The following is a 17,709-nucleotide window of genomic DNA, read 5'->3' as shown; positions in this document are numbered from 1 at the left end:
AAATGTTGAAATGTACAGATTTTGCTCTTATGGAAAGAGATTGGTACTTTTATTCACCAAAGTGGCATTCAACTGATCACAATGTATAGTCAGGACAATAATAACGTGAAAATTACTATTACAATTAGGATTTGTTTTTCAGAACTTCTTAAACTAGTTCAAAGAGTTCTCATCAAACAATCCTCCACGTGCATCAATGACAGCTTTGCAGATCCTTGGCATTCTAGCTGTGAGTTTGTCCAGATACTCAGGTGACATTTCACCCCACGCTTCCTGTAGCACTTGCCATAGATGTGCCTATCCACTTCTCATGCACCTTACAGTCAAGCTGATCCCACAAAAGCACAATGGGGTTAAGATCCATAACACACTTTTCCAATTATCTGTTGTCCAATGTCTGTGTTTCTTTGCGCACTCTAACCTTTTCAAAAGTGTCTTTTTCTTTGCAATTCTTTCCATAAGGCCTGCACCCCTGAGTCTTCTCTTTACTGTTGTACATGAAACGTCCTGGTTACTTCCATAATCTCCTGTTGTGAGCGCCGAACGGTCATTTGGGGACAAGTCTACTCCTCAACGGGGGAGGAGTTTCTAAAAACATGGTGACTGGGGCAGAGGGCCCTCTGCCCATGGAAGATGCAGTTGCATGCAAAGGATTTAGCAGAAGATATACATTGCATGGGTTTAACTACGGGGAACCGGCACATGCGGAGCACCTACCCCAGTACAGGGCTTAGTTAGCAAAGTTTTACACAAACTCGTCTGCCACAGGGCTAGGAGGAAGTCGTCCAGGAAACACATCTTGTGAACAATACTGGGAGTCAACAGTGCACGTCTTCAGCTCAGTGGATGTGAAAGGCACTATGCGCAAGCGATACACCCGGCCAACTGTCCCAGACTTACCTGTTCGTTCCTGCTAAGACACAGGATGAAACCAGCTCAAACCAGAGATTGTAGAAAAGGTGTTGGGTGTTGGCCAGCCCGCTGCTCTGTAAATGTCTGTTAGAGAGGTGCCACTGTTAGGGCCCAGGAGGCCGCCACACTCTTGGTAGAATGGGCTCGTAGCCCTGTGGGTATGGCACGTGCTGGCCGTGGTAGGCCATAGCTATGGCGTCAATGATCCAGTGGGCGATCCTCTGCATGGAGACAGCACTTCCTTTACGCTGTCCACCAAAGCAGACAAAGAGCAGCTCAGAGACACTAAAGCTCTGCGTGCGATCCAAATAGATGCGTAAAGTGCACAACGGACACAGAAAAGTCAAGGCTGGGTCTGCCTCCTCCTGGGGCAGTGCTTGCAGGTTCACCACCTGATCCCTGAATGGGGTCATTGGAACCTTGGGCACATTGCCCGGTCGGCATCTCAGGATCACATGAGAGTAGCTTGGACCGAACTCCAGGCATGTTTTGCTGACAGAGAACGCTTGCAGGTCACCTACCCTCTTGATGGAAGTGAGCGCAGGCAGGAGGGCAGTCTTTAAAGAGAGTGCCTTAAGGTCAGCTGACTCCAAGGGCACAAAGTGGGCTCCCTGTAGACCCTGAAGGACTACAGAGAGGTCCAAGTAGGGCATGAGGTGTGATCTGGAGGGATTCAACCTCCTGGCGCCTCTCAGTAACCTGATGATCAGGTTGTGCTTCCCTAAGGACTTACCACTGTGTCGTGGTGTGCTGCTATAGTGGCTACATACACCTTCAAGGTGGAAGGGGACAGCATCCCTCAAACCTGCAGAAAGGAAAGCACCGATTCGACTGCGCATCACTGTCGGGAAGAACACCACTTAGCGAACAGACGGCACTTCAAGGCATACAGGCGCCTCGTAGAGGGAGCCCTAGCCTGAGTGATTGTGTCCACCACGGTAGGTGGTAGGCCACTTAGGTCTTCCGCATCCCATCCAGGCGGCCAGACATGGAGATTCGAGAGGTCTGGTCGTGGGTGCCAGATGGTTCCCCATCCCTGAGAAAGAAGGTCCTGGATCTGGACATGGCCTGGATCTGACTCTGGCGTGGCTGCGACATGGCCTGGAGCTGACGCTGGCTTGGCTGCGACATGGCCTGGAGCTGACTTGGGCTTGGCGGGCATGACGTGGAATTCGGGCTTGGCAGCCATGACGTGGGGCCAAGTCGTGGAAGGCGGAGCTGTGGGAGGCTTGAAACTAACTGTCCTAGATGACTGGGGAAAGACCTCAGTGGTTGTGAACATGAGCAGAGTCTTGGGAGCGACCACTGTGGTCGTGGTTATGGACTGAGTCTTGGGAACGACCTCTGTGGTCATGGGCATAGACAGACACTCGTAGACGACCTCTGTGGTCGTGAACATGAACAGAAACTTGGAAACAACCTCTGTGGTCGTGTACATGTGCAGAGACTTGGAAACGACCTCCGTGGTCATGTACTTGGGCAGAGACTTGGAAACGACCTCCGTGGTCATGTACATGGGCAAAGACTTGGAAACGACCTGCATGGTCATGTACATGGGCAGAGACTTGGTAACGACTTCTGTGGTTGTGTACATGGGCAGAGACTTGGAAACGACCTCGTTGGCCATGGCAGGCTTCGGCATTGACTCATTAGCCGTGGCAGGCGTGGGCTTTAGCTCGCTGGCCGTGGCAGGCGTGGGCTTTAGCTCGCTGGCCGTGGCAGGTGTGGGACGCTGGCTCGTCGACCATGACGTGGGACGCTGGCTCGTCGACCATGACGTGGGACGCTGGCTCGTCGACCATGACGTGGGACGCTGGCTCGTTGACAATGACGCGGGGCGCTGGCTCGTCGACCATTACGTGGGACGCTGGCTCGTCGACTATGACATGGGACGCTGGCTCATCGACCATGACATGGGACGCTGGCTCGTCGACCATGACGTGGGACGCTGGCTCGTCGACCATGACGTGGGACGCTGGCTCGTCGACCATGACGTGGGACGCTGGCTTGTCGACCATGACAGGGGACCCTGGTTATCCACCTCCCCCACAGTGAAAGTTGAACCACTTATCCCACTGCCAGGCATCCAGGTGTGCACCGGCTCATTTAAGCCTGCATGAAAAAAGTGTTTGAGGGAGATCTCATTGAAGCCTACTTTGTCCGACAGGATGCAGAAGTCCTCCACGTAATCTTCTATAGAACGTTATCCTTGACATTAGTTATTAGACATTACGTACATGTCCTAATTAGACATTTGTGGATCTGCTGAGTTAATTTTGGTGGGTCAAGTATTCTGCAATGATGTGCTGGCACTGGCAATGACGAAGACGATGATGTGATGATTAAGAACCCAAGTGCAGTTTATTTACATATGTGAAATCCAAAACCCTAACTATAGACATGAACTAAACTAAACATAAACATGAACAATTAACATGAACATAAACTCGACTTAAACTAGACTAGCAAACAAGGTACATTAACATTCAATACTTGACAATGGACAATGGCAAACATGAGGCTTAAATACATGACATGGGAGAACAAGACAAACAAGTTAACCAATGAACAGACAGGACTATAAACAAGATAAAAGAGTAATAAACTTAAACCAATGACAAACTAGAGCTGATAATGAGTAACAAGACAATAAACCAATGAACACAAGACACATGAACATGTAGAGAAACAGGAATCACATGACTCGGGAAGACATGACATGGACAGGAACTAAACTTTACTAAATAAAAGACATGAAATACACGAACACACACATAAACATTAAAGTTGCCTTATTGCGAATCGTTGAAATATTTGTAGTGTCCCTCAATTGCCAGTGTGTCAAAAGCTGAATGTCAACATTATAAAGCAACAAAATAACTCAAATAATGTAAATACAATTTTATTTAAATAAACAGCTTCACTGCTCAGGACAAAGTTTTTTATGATAAACATCTTGCACATGTTAACATTAATTAGTTAATGATGACTTATTCATTAAGTAATGTTAAACAAAATACAGAACCTTGTTGTAACATTTTATACAATCTTTGTTATACATGACAAAACATACCTACAGACATGCTGCTCATTGACCAGCACTTTGTTGCAGTGTATTGTATAAATCAGCATGAATTAAGCATTTGTGTGACTAACACACATTTGTATGCCAGTGCAATTGCAGGCCACATCTCAGTGAAGCCGCGACCCACCGTGGACATGCTGAATTGTGTCCTGTTTACCCCTCTAAACTTGCTATACCCAAAAACTCTTTCTCTCATTATTTAACCTGCGTTTGCTCATAACAAACAGATAGTTCTGAATATTTTATTTAAAAAAACGGTTTATGGCACTTTTTATCATTTATGTTTTGTTTCAGGCACATTTTTCTCACGAAAAAGAAAAACGTATTCAGATACAAGTTACTTCAAATGAGTTTCAGACTTAAATTTCTTTAATATGCTTATGAGAGCCCTGGGCTGGAATTGAGTGGAATTAATCAAATTTCTCTGGTTCAAATGCGGTTAACCTGGCGTGCTCATAACAGCTTGTGTTTGCATGATTTGCAGAGAATCAGCTTTTTTTATAATGCATACTTGTTTACTAAACCCCTTTGTTCGCCAGACAGGCCTAAAACTTCAATCAGCAGCCAAAATATACAAATCCTGCTTTAAATGAAATTAAAAAATTGCAAAAAGAGTTTAATGTACTTTTGCATTCAATATAAAACACACCGTAGCTTTCAGAACTCAGTACTCACAGGACCATATATTGAAACTAATATTAAAAAATGTCACATTCCAAACTTTTGCAACCTATATTGTACAGTAGTATGCTATTATTAGTAGGGTAATACTTTTATTTCTAAACACCAGAATAACTAATGGTACATTTTAGCACTGTTTGTGATGTGAAACTTTCAGAATGTAATGCATGTTTTGCATAAGGGGCTCTTTTTGAAGGGTGGATCTGTGCAAACTATATTGAACTTGACTGCAATCGGGGTGGAAAATAGTCATGAAAACTAAATGATGACTGTTTTGGCACAAAATATAATGACTAACAATATAAGTGTACCTCAGGGAAACAAAAATGATAAAAGATTTATGATATAAGCCCTTTATATTCAGTAAATTTCTTTGTGTTTTTAACCATTTGTCCAACATCTGGGGTATAAATAATTCAAATAAACATTCATGACCCTCTATAAACCAATAAATCTCTATACACTTGCTCAAATACTGTTATCCCCTACAAAGGTTACTAGATCTCTCTTTATTCTCATAATACGTCCAGTATCTGCTCTCTCTCACATGTGTTGTCCCTGTAGTCCATCCTTCCATCCCCAAAGTCACATCAGTAAATGTAAATCAGACTTGCACATCTGCTGGCTGTGTGCAAGACTGTTGGTCTGCGAATATTACCACACGAGCAAGAACCGAATGCACATTGTATAGTTACCTAAGAATACTAGACACGTGATTCTCTTCCACCTTGCATTTTGTTCATCAGTGAAATAGGAGCTCTCACCCATTTTTCAGAGTGTTTACTTTATAAAGAACCAATAAATGCTTTCAAACCGTTCTTGCCTCAGGCCAGTTGGCTCAGTATTAAGCCAGCCTTAATCTCCAAGGCTGATATCACACAGCGGTGCGCAGCTCCTGCTGTTGCTTCCACCTCTGCGCTAACTGCAAACCAGCTCTGATCTACCCTGTAATTGTTTCTTATTGTAAAGGGGTTGCACTGTGCAATATACCTACAAGTCAGTGAGACAATATACTCACTGAAATTACCGTCATCATTTACATATACTCATGTCGCCCCAAACCTGTATGACTTTTATTCTCGCTTTTATTATTTTTCTTTTTACTACCTAGAAACCTTGCCAAATCATCCTTTTGTGACGCTTTCCACAACACTTTTCTTATGAAGGTCACAGTGGCGCTTTAAGAAGTGTGTTGAAGTCTTGACACAGTGTGCCAATGCATTTAAGTTTACGTTTAAATGCTGCCCTAAGCAATTAAGTAACAGTATAAATGCTATGGACCAGAAGACCAGGGAGAGCCCAATCAAGCATAAATTGCTAAGAGATCAATATCACTGTGTAGTTTGTTATCATAAAGAGGTCACGTAGTGCCCTTGACATCTACTTTTGGATTCTGTGTGTCTAATGCAGGGACATGAATCAAGTCCACACATTAGGTAACATTAACCTATTGTATCCTCCTTTTGCTATGTCATGACGTGTCCTTGAAAGTTTAAAATGACCATGAATGTGCAATATCAATGGCTCACACAGCACTCCACATCCACTGTTAAAAATACAGTGATTGGTGATGCTGAAATTGTTGTATCATGTTTTTTTTTTCTTAATTATAAATCTACAGAGTGGATCGATCTATGACATGCAGCGAAGCAGTTGAGGGTAAAATACACCTTAGTGTCAGGTGTATTTCGACATAGTCAGCAGTTCGCAGAAAGAAATAGATTAATTGCCAAGGGCAAACATTCAATGAGTGAACAAGACACCAACTGCAGAACACACAAAACAAATCCATTACCCATGAAGTTTCAAGGGTTCTTGTCTCGGAAAGGCTTTGACTATCAGCATAAATTCTAGCCAAGAACTGGCAACGTAGACAGGAAGAGATTGTTTGATTGATATGCAAAGTGACCGACCACAGTTTTAGTTTTTATGTGATGTTAAGGGGGTGGGTTTAGCAAGGCTATATGTATTCATGTATACAGTACCAAAAAATTAAGGAAAGAAGGAAATACTGTCTTACTTCTCTATATCTAAATACAGAGAAGCACTGAGCCAAAGGTCAGTGCTATTCTCACTTATGAGAAACAGAATGATTAAATATACAGAGAGCCATCAAAAATTCCTGCACCTTTGTCAGTGAAAGCCTGAATTTTTACTGTAAATATCACCATTAATGAGATAAAAATGTCCAATTGATACATCATTGCTAAAGACTATTTGCAGTAGGCAATAAATTAAATAGCCAAATATAATTTGAATAGTGTGCACAACTTTGGATTTGGATCTTACGCTGAGCTTTAGATGCAATGAGTAATCATAAGACACCAGTGGTTAAATCGGTGTCTGCGGAAGCAATATAATAAGTGTGGGTGAGAAACAGATCAATAATTAAGTCGTTTTCTTTTTTTTTACCATTTAATCTCCACTTTCACTGTTACTTTCAAAATGTGAAAGAATATGAAAGTGGACATTCATAGTAAAAATGGACTTAAATATTGATCTGTTTCTCACCCACACTTATCATATCACTTCTAAAGTTATGAATTGACCCACTAGAGTGGTATGGATGATGTTTATGCTGATCCATAAACTGATTATGTTTATATTTGGAGCTCCAAAGTTCTGTACACCATTCACTTGCATTGTATGGACTGAGATATTCTTTAAAAAATCTTTGTTTGTGATCAGCAGAAGAAAGAAAGTCATACACATCTTATATGGCATGAGAGTACATGATGAGAGAATATAGATTTTTGGGTGAACTATTCCTTTAAGGCTTGGTCACGTTAACCTTCACACGGCAAAATTCAGCAAAACCTGTGTGATCGGGAATTTCACACGATGGATTTCGTGTGGCGTTCAAGTCTGCTGGGGGTTCGGCGATGCTTCGTTTACAGCTACACTGAATATTCACATTGGGCAATGAGGTCATTTTAGCATTGAGTGTCTTTTTAACTTTACTTTCCCAGAGTATAAAGTGCAGCATTAAAAAAAGGCTGCTTGGCAATGATTCTTTGGTTGGTTTCACATGTGTTTTACATCTGCCCACGCTGCCTTCGCCTGCAGAATTTCACCTTTTCCAAGTTAAATGTGACTGCTCCTTTAGAATTTTTTTTCTATGGCATTTTGTTTTACCCTAATAAGGGCATAATAATTTCCATTTACATCAAATACTTTGAATCACTTATTTGAAATGGTCACTTTTTGTCTAAACCCATAACTAGATAGGCCTACAATAGAATAGAATGAAATGTATATAAAATGTTAGGCAACAGATTAAACCAGAATTCAATATGAGGGCATTTCTTGCCCCTTCATTTTATTTATATGGGGCATTTTTTGTCACTTTCGGTGCCATTTTTGTCACAAGCCCTGGTTAATATATGACCCTTTAACCAATGCATTGGAGTACACTAGTTTTAAGCCACTTTGATTGCTTTTTCATTCATTATATCATTTCTTATGTTGCCAGTAATGTAAACAGTTTGGGATCTGTCTAGCTTCACTGTAAAGAAGCACTCAAAATAAGTAATCATTTAGACTGGCCATTTGGATTAGGTCTTTTTGACACAAACACTTCTTATCGACTTTGTTAAGTGGTAGCTCAAACTTCTTTTGGCCTCTTGATGGGTTAGTATTTCATTTCTCATGTCTCTTATCCTGACTGTCTCCTTTCTAACTCATATCAGCTCTGCCACAGTGGTCACAGTCTAGGGCTCTTTTACCCTCTAAATGCTTATAGCTTACCTTAGGAGATATTATTGCAATCTGGTGACTGCTCTTTTTCAAAACAATGCAGTTGGAGTGTATGACTCTCACACCTTTTTGGCCACACTGCCATTTTAATTTTCTTCCCCTTCTGTCACTCACTCGACATTGTGTCGATGTAGTGACACTAGGGGTCTCTCTTGATAGCCTCAGTTACTTCTTATCTTTGAGAAAAGGCCAATGAAAATTGCTGAACAGAATTTCAGCAATTCTCCCTCCCCTGGAGCGGTTGTGTTTCAGCAAGCTGAGTAAAGACACTGCTGTTCCACTCACCACTATAAGAGCATACTGTAGCGAATCAGCTCTATATTCTTCCACCATTAGGTAGCGAATCAGCTCTATGAAATATTAATAATCAATCATAACTTATTATAATCGATTATGAATATTTGGATCAGTTAATCGGGTTAACTTGATGTAGCTACATTAACATTACAACCAAATACTCGGTTCATCCCGTGAACACTCAATTTTGGTTATTAATTAATTAATTAATAGAAATGTACATTTCCGGGGCAAGGGAAATGTCTTTCTTACTAAGTATTAAGAGCAAGTAGTCAAAATCTATGATTAGTGACTTTAGATATGAGCTTGAGACACAGACAACTTTACATGTGACATGAACAAGACTTTATTAACTAGACTAAACATTTAAACTAATCTAACATACATATACATACATTCATACAGTTTACCAAGGGAAAGAGGGCTGAAGCAGAATACAGGAAGTTATAGCATTGTTTGAAGTTCAGCAGATCAACAGCCTGAGCAAACCATCAAATTAGTTCTGACACGCCCTTTTTAGAAAGGGGTTAAGGATACTTAATGTATCAAATAATGAGACTAAGTTTGATACTTGCATGTCCCATTTGAATTAAACTGTCCTGATGCAATTTGTTGAGGCTCCAGTTGATCTTTGATGTTGTCTTGATGAGAGAGAGAACCAGTGAGAGTCAGAGGATCTTGGTGAATGGGCAGTCAAGGCCGTAGGTAGCCTGGCTGCACGCTTGGGAGTCCTTGGGGCCTTCTAGTGTGGCATCATTCAGCGAGAGAGTGAGAGAGCACAAGGCTCAGAGGGCAAGAGAGGCAGGAAGCAAGAGAGGCTAAGAGTGAGCGAGGAAGAGCTAAGAAGAGGATGAGAGGAAGTGGGCGCAGCAATTTTATACCCTCGGGAAACATGTCCCACCTCTCATTGGCTCGACCAATAAGAAGGGTTTGAGTTCTAGGTGGGAATTTGGTTTATTGCTCTTTGTTGTAAAATTGCCCATTGCATGTGCAAGAAAGAAAATAGGAAATATACTTTTAATACTAATATGTTGTTGTTATCGACATATCATGTACACAGTCATTTCAATCTTCAAAATACCAAGTTATAGAGACCAAACATGCCACACATATGATTTCGGTTAACCATAGTATGCAAAGTCTGAAACATTAACCCATTAGTTTGCAAGAAAACATAGATCAAGCACATTTAAGGGAAAATGTGAGATGGCACATTAGATACATGTCAATATTTATCACATGGATATATAGAATATATATATAGGATTAACAGGGTTCATTTCTCTTTCTCAGTAAGAGAATGAAGGGAGGGTCAGCACTTCTCTGAACATTCCTTTGGAGGTCGTAAAGGCCTCCATTACTCTGGGCATGAGAGAGTTCCTTTGTCAAAGCTCATTTGCATGTTTATGACAGTAAGAGATTTTGGGCTGAATGACTCAAAAGATAGTAAAACATCGCGTAATATCATTCTACAGAGATCTTATATTCGAATTCAGCTCTGACAAATCGTAAGGTTTAATTTGATACCAAGAAAGGTATATTTAGTACACTTAATAAGGGAATATACACTGAGGCTATTAAATATGAGGCCTCAGAGTTTAAAACACACAACGAAACAGTTCTAACGAGTTTGATATACCTCAGAAATACACAACATACAGGGATTACACGTATTTCATTAGCAATATGCAGTTCTGTGTTTAACTGAAAAACACACACACACATTTTTACGTTCAAAGTTTCCCCCTTCCTGTCCACACGATAAGCACATGGTGAGCATGCGGATGTCACATGCGGTTCTCTGTCAATAGTTCATTGTCTCTTTGTCAATACATTTATTGTGCTTGTGGAAGCTGGTTGGCGCTATTTCAGTAATTAGGGGAGTTTTTGACAGTAAGTTCTTGTTTGTTCGTGAATCTGTTAAGGCCACTGATCCTCCGCCATACTTTACAATACGCTGTTGGAGATACGCTGCATTTTCAGCGGCCAGTGCAGACTACGCCCCTGGGCGCTTCGACAGCCCCCTAAAAGAGTATATATTTCTCTAAAATTGTATACGCTGACGTTGAATGTCTTTATAAAGACGCATCTTTCTCAAGATGTCGTTCCGTCTTTGTGTCATTCCTGGATGCGGTCGTTACCTCTCTGCTTCTGGCGGCCACAGGCGCTGCCTCATGTGTCTGGGTAGCGATCACACCGAGGCAGCATTTGTGGATGTTTCATGTTCTCACTGCGAGAACATGACCATGGCAACGTTGCGGTCGCGGCTTTCCTTCTTCTGGGGGAAAGCCACTCTAGCCGCCCCCCACGTCGCGCCTTCTACCCACGGGTATAGGGATGGCGTGGCTGGCTCTGGAGGTGATTTTGGTAGTTTAACGGGCGCGGTTTCACCGGGTAAATCCCCGCGGACCACCCATTCCTCAGCACACTCATCTGCCCCCGTCCGGTTCCGAGATTAGACCGGCTTGCCTTACGGCCAGTCTGCACAAGGGCGCGATAGAGCCTGTCCCTCCAGCCGAGATGGAGCAGGAGTTCTACAGCCCCTACTTCATCGCACCCAAGAAAGTCAGTGGGTTGTTGCCAATCTTGGAGTTCTGAATCGGGCCTTACACAGACTCCCATTCAAGATGCTGATGCAGAAACGTATTCTGACATCACAATTGGTTTGCCAAAACCAAAAGGATGCATATTTTCACGTCTCAATATTACCTCATCACAGACCCTTTCTATAGTTCGCTTTCGACGGCCAGGCGTATCATTACAATTTCCTCCCCTTCAGTCTGTCCCTGTCCCCTCACGTATATACGAAAGTCACAGAGGCAGCTCTTGCCCCTTTAAGGGAAGTGGACATTCGCATACTCAACTTCCTCGATGACTGGCTAATCCTAGCACACACTTGACAGTTACTCTGTGCACACAGGGACCTGGTGCTCAGGCACCTCAGCTGTTTAGGGCTTCAGGTCAACTGGGAAAAGAGCAACCTCTCCCCGGTTCAGAGCATCTCTTTCTCAGCATGGAGTTAGACTCAGACCTCACAAGCGAACATGCACAGTCAGTGCTGAACTGCCTGAGTACATTCAGACTGGGCACAGCGGTTCCACTGAAACAATTTCAGAGGCTCCTGGGGCATATGGCATCCTCAGCAGCATATGCATATGTGACCTCTTCAGCACTGACTCAAACTGAACCACTGCTGTCGATTCGGCAGAGCACAGGTAAATCTGTTTGACTCCCAAGAATCCACCCACCGCCCACTCTGATACTTTCTGACGGAATCCCCCCTTGGCACAGATGCTCTGACACACAGCTGGCCCCAGGGGCTGCGCAAGTATGCATTTCCCCCAGTGAGCCTACTTGCACAAGTCCTGTGTAAGGTCAGGGAGGACAAGGAACAAGTCACTCTCGTGGCTCCTTACTGGCCCACTCAGACTTGGTTTTTGACTCTCACGCTCCTCGCGACAGCACCTTCCTGGCGGACTCCCCTGAGGAAGGACCTTCTTTCTCAGGGATGGGAAACCCTCTGGCAAATTGGTGTTCTTCCCGATCTGAAGACACATAGAGGTGCGCAGTCAGGTCAGTGTTCTCATTCCTGCAGGAGAGGCTGGAGGGGCAGCTGTCCCCCTTCACCTTGAAGGTTTATGTAGCCGCCATAGCAGCTCACCACTACGCAGTGGATGGTAAGTCATTAGGGAAGCATGACCTGATCATCAGGTTCCTTAGAGGCACCCGGAGGCTGAACCTTCCTAGGCCATGCCTGTTCCACTCATGGGATCTCTCCATGGTCCTCTTGGGCCTTCGAAGAGCCCCGTTTGAGCCACTAGAGTCAGTCAAACTAAAGGCCCTCTTGATTGTGATCACTTCAATTAAAAGATTTGAGGACCTGCAAGCATTTTCTGTCAGCGACACTTGCCTGGAATTCGGCAGATTCTCACGTCATCCTGAGACCCCGACTGGGCTACGTGCCCAAGGTTCCTACGACCCCTTTCAGGGATCAGGTAGTGAACCTGCAAGCGCTGCCCCGGGAGGAGGCAGACCCAGCCTTAGCATTGCTGTGTCCGGTATGTGCTTTGCGCACCTATTTGGATCTAATGCTGAGCTTTATTCTGGCACCTCTCTAGCAGACATCTGCCAAGCGGCGGGCTGGGCAACACCCTATGCCTTCATGAGATTTTACAATCTCCAAGTTGAGCTGGTCTCGTCCCGTGTTTTGCCAGGTCCGAACACGGAGAATTCGGTAATATGGTACAGCTGGCCTGGTGTATCGCTTGCGCATAGTGCCTTTCCCCTCTCCTGAGGCAAAGATGTGTGCTCTTTTTCCCCCAGTCAAGTCCACAATACATAGATCCTGGATATCCTTCCTCCCTAGCCCTCTAGCTTCAAATTCAACTCCGAACCGAGGAGTTTGCAGCCGGACCCACTACAGTTGCACCGAGTTGCCTGTACTGGAACAGGTGCTCCACAGGTACTGATTACTCCGGTAATCTCCTGTGATGTATTTTCCACGGTATGGTCCCCCTGTCGGCGGAGCCGTGTCTCCCTTGGTCGCTGTGTTTGTAGAGCTCTTCCCCGTCGAGGCAGGACCTACAACCGCGCCACCTCGATATGTGTCTTGTAAGCCCATGTGATGTATTTTTCCACATGTTAACCTCCCCTGCTAGGCAGGATGTGGTCTCCGCAGGGTCTTTTCCCCCTGAAAGAATAGTATAGGAAAAGAACGCCTTCCCTGATGCGTGTTATAGCGTTAGATGGCCCCAGCCGCATCTAACACTCTTTGGAGAAAAAACATAGAGAGAGAAATGGCCGTGGCTGGCGCGGCCTGCTCCAATTCTAGTTACGTTGCTTCCCCCCCTCAGGGATGTGGGGAAATACATGACGTCTTTTGGGGCATTGGGGAAGGTTACATGCAGTCTGATGTACCTGCTATTTTTGAACACAGCAGCAGTTTGCACCTGCATCAGCAGTCCACGTAATACAGTTCAGTGTTGTGGTATTTTTAGATAGGGACCCCTAGTGTCACTACAACGACACAACATCGAGTGAGTGACAGAAGGGGAACGTCTTGGTTACTGTCGTAACCTCCATTCCCTGATGGAGAGAACAAGACGTTGTGTCCCTCTTGCCACAACACTGTACTAGCCGCTTAAATTGCCGGGACCTTACTCTCGGTTCCTTAGCTCAAAACAGACGCACGCTTCCCCCCTTTTATACCTGTATGTCTGGGGGAGGGGCATGCAAATTCTGTTTGCCAATTCTCATTGGCCTTTTCTCAAATATAATAGGTCTCTCAAGAGAGACCCCTTGTTTCACTACATTGACACAACATCTCATTCCCTCCATCAGGGAACAGAGGTTATGACAGTAACCAAGATGTTAGTGTTAATGTAAAGTGAGTGGAAGACATAAGTTCTCTCAGAATTAAAGTACATGTCACACTTCATCATACTAAAATGACAGATCATCTGACAGGTCATCCTGCTAGCCAGGCCCTTGCACTGACAGACAGCTTGTTAAATGCTTTAGCTTTACAAATAGAGCCAGACCCGTCCTCTTCTTAAATGCTACAATCAGAAATAAGTAGTATTTGTTTAACATCTCAGTTTTATGTTCATCAGTGACAGATTTTGTGCATAATTAATTAAATTAGAAAGGCAACCTTATTTCCTGCAATCTGTATCTAAATGCATTGTAAAAGGCTTGATGAATAAACAGTTTATTTTTAACATTACAATTAAAATTAAGGTATTTATTTTAGTAAAATGAATTAGAAAAATAACATGATAAAAATTAACACATTTTGGAACAGAATACAGAAGACTCAAAACACATTTTTAAAATCTGAGCTGTTTTTAACTTAACATGGTGGGATTTATTTTCGTGACCACGCTAGGTGCAGAGCAACACATTAATGTCATAATGTGCGTTATTAAATTTTTGTGAGAGAGCTAATTCTAAGTAAAATTTTCATGCCAGCGCAAAGCACAAGTGGCCGTTGGTGGGAGTGTGTGCGCTATCTTTGGGTGTATGTGCGCAAAATATGGATGTATTTTAAATGAATAAAGTGGCACAAAGCGCAATTCACTAATTTCCTTAGAAATAGGTATTTGCGCAAAGACGTTTCAAAACAACCTCTGTTTTCAGCACAAAGTCTTAACTCAGTTCCTGCATTTTCAGTCTGGAGATTCCTGACAGGTCATCCTGTCAGGAATCTCCTGACAGCATGTGGTAATAAGGTTCATGTCCAAACTCGAATGACAACTTAGAAAACAGCAATATAGAGCTAATCTCTTAAAAAAAAAAAAAAAAAAAAAAACGTTAAAATTGTACATCTTTGAATAGGGGCATGTGGGAGCTTTTCTTAGCAAATATTGATGCAATCGTTTTATGCAATTAAATATGATTAATTAAGTTGATAATTATAATGTAATTGTAATGTGGAGTATATGGTGCTCTATGATCTATATGCCCTCTCGTGTTTTGTAGTTGTACACTGAGCATCACGCTGGAACAAGCAATCCTTCTGGCCCGAAATCATGGTTTGCCACCACGATGCATCATGCAGGCCACTGACGTCATGAGGAAACAGGTATGTTCCGTTATTATATCTACTAAACATAATGTTGATTCTCTGTTGCATTTCATGTCTTTGTTTTCCTGTTTTGGCTAATATCATGATCCTGCCGTCCAAAAGAACATCTAAATAATACAAATAAAAAACACCTGTTTCTCATCAGTTAATGTTTCTAGTGAGAAATGCATTTGGCATGGTTTGTTTTTAAGTACCATCTCCAGAAGAGAAAAAGATGCTTCTCTCTTGATGCTGTTTTCCTCATTTTGCTGACCCAGTTAGTTTATTGGTATTACAGTTGCAAAAAATAAATAAAAATTTCGTGGAGGATTCATTTTATCAAAGGCTTGTTTAATTATTTTGGGAAATGTAACAAGCTTAACTGCCTTAGTTCGAATTCTCTCATTACGGCTGTTCTGCTTGGTTATTAGCATAAGCTCTTCCACCCTGGGGTTAGCTAGTCTTGGAGCAGGAGGGTTGATGCTCGTGAAATAAAGACGAGAAGTGAATACTGTCTTCCTACCTTTCATTGAGAAAAGAAAGATCATTAGTCTTTTTCTGCCCATTTTCACACTAGCCTTGAAGTGCCCTTCCTGAGGTTATGGATGAAACTGACAGGGTCTGGCCTTTTGTTATGTCATTAAGGTCCCTGAGACTTGTATAATAGAATGCCGGTACAGTGGGCTTGTCAGCTCAAAGGGACTGAAGCAAATTTCAAGGTGGCCCTGAGTCATGAGAGGTAAAACACATTGAGGTCGGCAAGTGGATTGACTTCACTCTTTTCATTTCATAAATGTTTAGCTTTCACTTGAGGCAAGCCATACTTTGTGCTCTTGTGATATATTTGCATTTCAGCAGAGCCTATGATAAAAAAACAAAAAAACAAAAGATGAAGTCGCTTCACAAGCCCAGTTTTCTTTCCTGTGTTAACGCATGTCCTGTTGAAACAGTAAGTTTGGGTGGGACATACTGAAGGGCATGGGTTTTTTTAAAAACATTTACACAATTTCATGCCATCCCAGAGGTGTATGACTTTCTTTCTTCTGCTGAAAAGAAATTAAGATTTTTAGAAGACTATCTCAGCTCTGTAGATCCATACAAGGCAAGTGAATGGTGACCAGACATTTGAAGGTCCAAAAATAACACAAAGGCAGCATAAAAGTAATTCAAATGACTCTAGTGGATTAATATATGTCTTATTACATTTACATTTATGCATTTGGCAGATGCTTTTATCCAAAGCGACTTACAGTGCAATTACTACAGGGACAATCCCCCCGGAACAACCTGGAGTTAAGTGCCTTGCTCAAGGACACAATGGTGGTGGCTGTGGGGTTCGAACCTGCGACCTTCTGATTAACAGCCCTGTGCTTTAGCCACTACGCCACCACCACTCCATGCGTGGCAATCACTTTAGGTGAGAAACCGATCAATATTTCAATAATTTTTTACTATAAATATCCACTTTTACATTCTGAAAGTGAATGTGAAAGTGGAGATTTAGAGTAAAAAAGGACTTAAATATTGATCTGTTCACATCCACACCTATTAAATCGCTTTTGAAGATATGGATTACTTTTATGCTGCCTTTGTGTGATTTTTGGAGCTTAAAAAAGGTCTGGTCACGATTCACTTGCATTGTATGACTCTACAGAGCTGAAATATTCTTCTAAATATCTTAATTTGTGTTCTGCAGGAGAAATAATGTCATATACGTATTGAGAATTTTCATTTGGGGTGAACAATTCCTTTAATTGGCAAGGCATAGGCTTTAGTTATGTCACAGCTATAACCCATGATTTGCTAATAATGATTTGATTGGACAAAAATCTGTGCAGTGCAAGATAATTTCTCAATATTTTGGTTTTCTCAGAAGAGAAAGACAGTAAGTGCATACAGTATATCTGCTAAACATTAGTTTGGTGACTATTAGGAGTACACTAGAATATAGATGGCTTCAAAGCTAGTTGACTAACAGACTAAAAGCCACAAGAGTCAAATTTTGATTTCAAGTGGTCTTTAAGATGGCCAAATTCATAATGCATGGTGGTTCAGTGCAAAATCTGATGTGCTAGACTGCCTGTGGGTGATGAGTCTTTACCTGCGCCGGTCGGGTTTCAGAAATGACTTTTTGAACATAAATATTAATGACTGTCTTTAGAGCTCTCCCTGGCTAGCTATTTATTATTATTCACCATGATCCGTACCTCACAGCAAGACTTAAAAGAGACTCATCCATCATAATGCACAAAACTCATTGACTAAGGCAAAAGGACACAGACGAATAGCTCTATTATCCCGTTTCTGTGTATAAACATAAAATTGCTGAACTGTTTTTATAGCTAAAATGAGTTAACTGTATTTTTAGAAAGGGGTTCGTTGAAAAAAGGTTATCAAGAGATCGGATAATCTT

General features: G+C 42.4%; 1 protein-coding gene across 2 annotated transcripts in view; it reads left to right on the top strand.

Annotated features, from left to right (window-relative positions):
- Window positions 1-17,709, top strand: part of LOC127634272 (phosphatidylinositol 3,4,5-trisphosphate-dependent Rac exchanger 2 protein-like) — a 212,030-nt gene that overhangs the window by 182,539 nt on the left and 11,782 nt on the right. For both annotated transcript variants that reach the window (XM_052113748.1, XM_052113747.1), the window contains exon 38: window positions 15,212-15,314. In XM_052113748.1, coding sequence (XP_051969708.1) covers window positions 15,212-15,314 — 103 coding nt within the window. The remainder of the gene's footprint in view (window positions 1-15,211; window positions 15,315-17,709) is intronic.

Source organism: Xyrauchen texanus, chromosome 41 (assembly GCF_025860055.1).
Source record: "Xyrauchen texanus isolate HMW12.3.18 chromosome 41, RBS_HiC_50CHRs, whole genome shotgun sequence".
NCBI lineage: Eukaryota > Metazoa > Chordata > Actinopteri > Cypriniformes > Catostomidae > Xyrauchen > Xyrauchen texanus.
This window is presented reverse-complemented; position numbering and strand designations above follow the sequence as displayed.